This window comes from Penaeus monodon, chromosome 29 (genome assembly GCF_015228065.2).
Source record: "Penaeus monodon isolate SGIC_2016 chromosome 29, NSTDA_Pmon_1, whole genome shotgun sequence".
NCBI lineage: Eukaryota > Metazoa > Arthropoda > Malacostraca > Decapoda > Penaeidae > Penaeus > Penaeus monodon.
In genome coordinates, this window is record NC_051414.1 from 24,740,930 (window position 1) to 24,743,702 (window position 2,773).

A 2,773-nucleotide genomic window follows, 5' to 3' on the forward strand; every position below is an offset into this window, starting at 1 on the left:
CAAATAAAAGAAATTCTATACTTCCTTAAAGTTTCTTACAAACTGTTGCATAGTTTCATAATAACTGGTTTGCCTTCATTATTCATGTAAAAAGTTGAATTCTGCGCTCAAGTACACAAATAAAAATCAAAGATTGAAACCGTATATAATATGAAGGAAAATGAGAAAATGATAAATCACATTGACAAGTAGGCAAACTCCACTTTGCCATACTAATTTGACTACTAGGTTATTTCAAATTACATTACTAACACTAGTGTAAGGTTAACTAAATAAGTGTGTAAATTTTGATTTATATTTTCTCTAATAGAAATTAGTACCACGGCTAAAACTGTAATCTTCCCCTTCGAAAATAAAAATAACAACAATAACTTGCAGGACCATTGACAATTTGTCCTGAAAAACAAGTCCTACATTTACAATTTAGTGTTTTTTTGGAAAAGGTATTATTGCCAGAGTGCACAAGACCATCACTTAAATCGCGCCCTTCTATTTTTGGTCACAACTTTTTTCCCGGACTGTGATTTCTGGCAACGCATCACTCATAAGTTATTGGTTTCTTAAGACTGATTAATCTGTCTTCAAATAACTCAATATGATGCAGTCACAGGTAATACTTCGGAATAAATTAATGGAAATTAAATTACTATTACCAGTTTCCTCTTCCGTGTCCTACGTCAATGTAAACAACATCTGCGCTTCTTGTTTTGATCTTGTTTTGAGTAGGACTTTAAAGAGATCTCATATATAAAGGGATTTACTAGCTATGTTGTTTGGATAATACGAGGATACATTAAATCTTTTAATAAGTATCAATTAAATATTCTTCCTATTTTCATTGTTGTCTCACGCATAATTAACATTCTGATTCTAACTTTGATTTGACAAATATAAGACAAGTTTTTATCGTATCACTCTTAATCAGAGAAAAATATACAATCTACATCGTTTTTCGTAAATGAATAAGCTACATTTTAATCTTTGACTTTAACTCTAACTTTAAAGAGACCTCATATGTAAAATGTTTCGTTACATCATTTTTATAGTAAGAATAACAATATTTATTTGTCTTATAGTGTTCAATATAATTATATGTACAGTAGACATATGAATGTACAAAAAGTGTACATTTATAGACATGGTCCTTAACAAATATGCAGACGACAAAGCAGACAGCGAAGACCTGACGTGAAATTCGGCATCGCTCTCGTGAATATGTATCCGTATGTAATTTCAGGTAAATCATTGGTACATATTGCGGCATTTATAAGGTAAATGCGTCTTATGCTAGTGTAACTGTTTTCTAAGCCAGTAAACTCTGCTAGAAATAATTCAATATGACCGCATACTGAATTGAGTTGAGTTGTTTTTCTGGCATTGGATATTTCTTGTCCTATTATGATAATATTCCATGACTTATAGCAATATGCAAATATAAATTTCAACATATAGTTAAGAGCTCACCCCCTTCCAAATGCAAATGTTCTTATCATCTTTAGAATTCGGTCAAAGATAATAAATGTCTGTCTTCAGATTTTGAGTCTCAAATGTGAATGAAATATTCAGTTATGTGTGTAAAGTAAAACGAAAAATAGATGTTACTGCATCTGATGTATCTGCATTTCAGAAACTGACTTGGACACATGTAAAGTCAAAGGAAACGATTAACTTTAATTATTTAAATCAAAATGCATTGTCGAAATCATGCGAGATATCGCTCTGAAAATCACTTGGAATGTATCAGAAAAAAACACTAGTTTAACCAAACCGAAAAATAAACTAACCAATTAATAAATTACAAAGAATAGTCGTAAAGTGATGCATTGAAAAGTTGCTTGCGCGAGCCCTCAAGAGGAAGCCGACCTATACCTCTCGGCAGCTCCTGGCATTCGTCACTCTTTTACAGAATATCTGCTCTTCAAAGAGTACCGAAGGCTCATTTGCAGAATACTGGAAACTTGCTTCGTGTAAGGCAACAGTGAAGACGCGATATTATATGCTGAGTTTCCAGTAATACTGTTTATGTATCAGTGCCTTGAATGGGCGGCAGTTGGTGTCTTGTTCCATGCACGCTTGTGAGTACCAAGACATACTGTGTTGTATTTGTGGTTATTGATGCTAATGATGTGAGTGGCTTATAGTTCTCGGTATTCTGTGCTTTCCAGTAAATAAAATGTTCTTGTGGTGGTGTTTGTATTCTGCTATTAGTATGGAAAGTATATTGTATCCAAACCTGTTTTTAGGCGGGTATACCATTTCACTTCCATGGCTTATGTTGCTGTATCTGCGCCACACATAATGGTATTTACTATGATACATGCGCGGAGCCAGATTTTATTTATGCGATCGTAAGGAGATTATGTCAAGGATGTGTCATGCGGAATATACAAACACGGCATTATAGGAATACCTAGGAATTGTGCATATGTTGGAATTTACTTATTCTTCTTCTTACTTATTCATTTGCTTTTAATGAATCTGTTGGCCTTTAGTGGGCAGAACACAGGGAGAAAGAAAACTATGATTGTCAAGTACTTCTACGCACTGAAATTCTACACGACCAATGGATATAACAACGTTTTACTAGTGTTATGATAGACTTGTGCCTGAATATCGCGCCAGATCGATGTCAGACAAATCTTTTCATAATATGTAATGACAGGCTTGTGCATGAATCATATCCTCACTTGGCCAGGAAGGAAGGAAACTGCATGATTTGAATGTGTCAGACTAGACATGCAGACGCCAGACTAAGCTCTTGATGGACAGCGAG

General features: G+C 34.2%; 1 protein-coding gene across 1 annotated transcript in view; it reads right to left on the reverse strand.

The window, feature by feature from the left end:
* LOC119591781 overlaps positions 1–2,773 on the reverse strand; it is a 32,050-nt gene that overhangs the window by 26,783 nt on the left and 2,494 nt on the right. The window contains exons 3-5 of the mRNA XM_037940525.1: positions 2,084–2,233; positions 1,800–1,897; positions 654–728 (exon numbers count right to left, since the gene is read on the reverse strand). Coding sequence (XP_037796453.1) covers positions 654–728; positions 1,800–1,897; positions 2,084–2,233 — 323 coding nt within the window. The remainder of the gene's footprint in view (positions 1–653; positions 729–1,799; positions 1,898–2,083; positions 2,234–2,773) is intronic.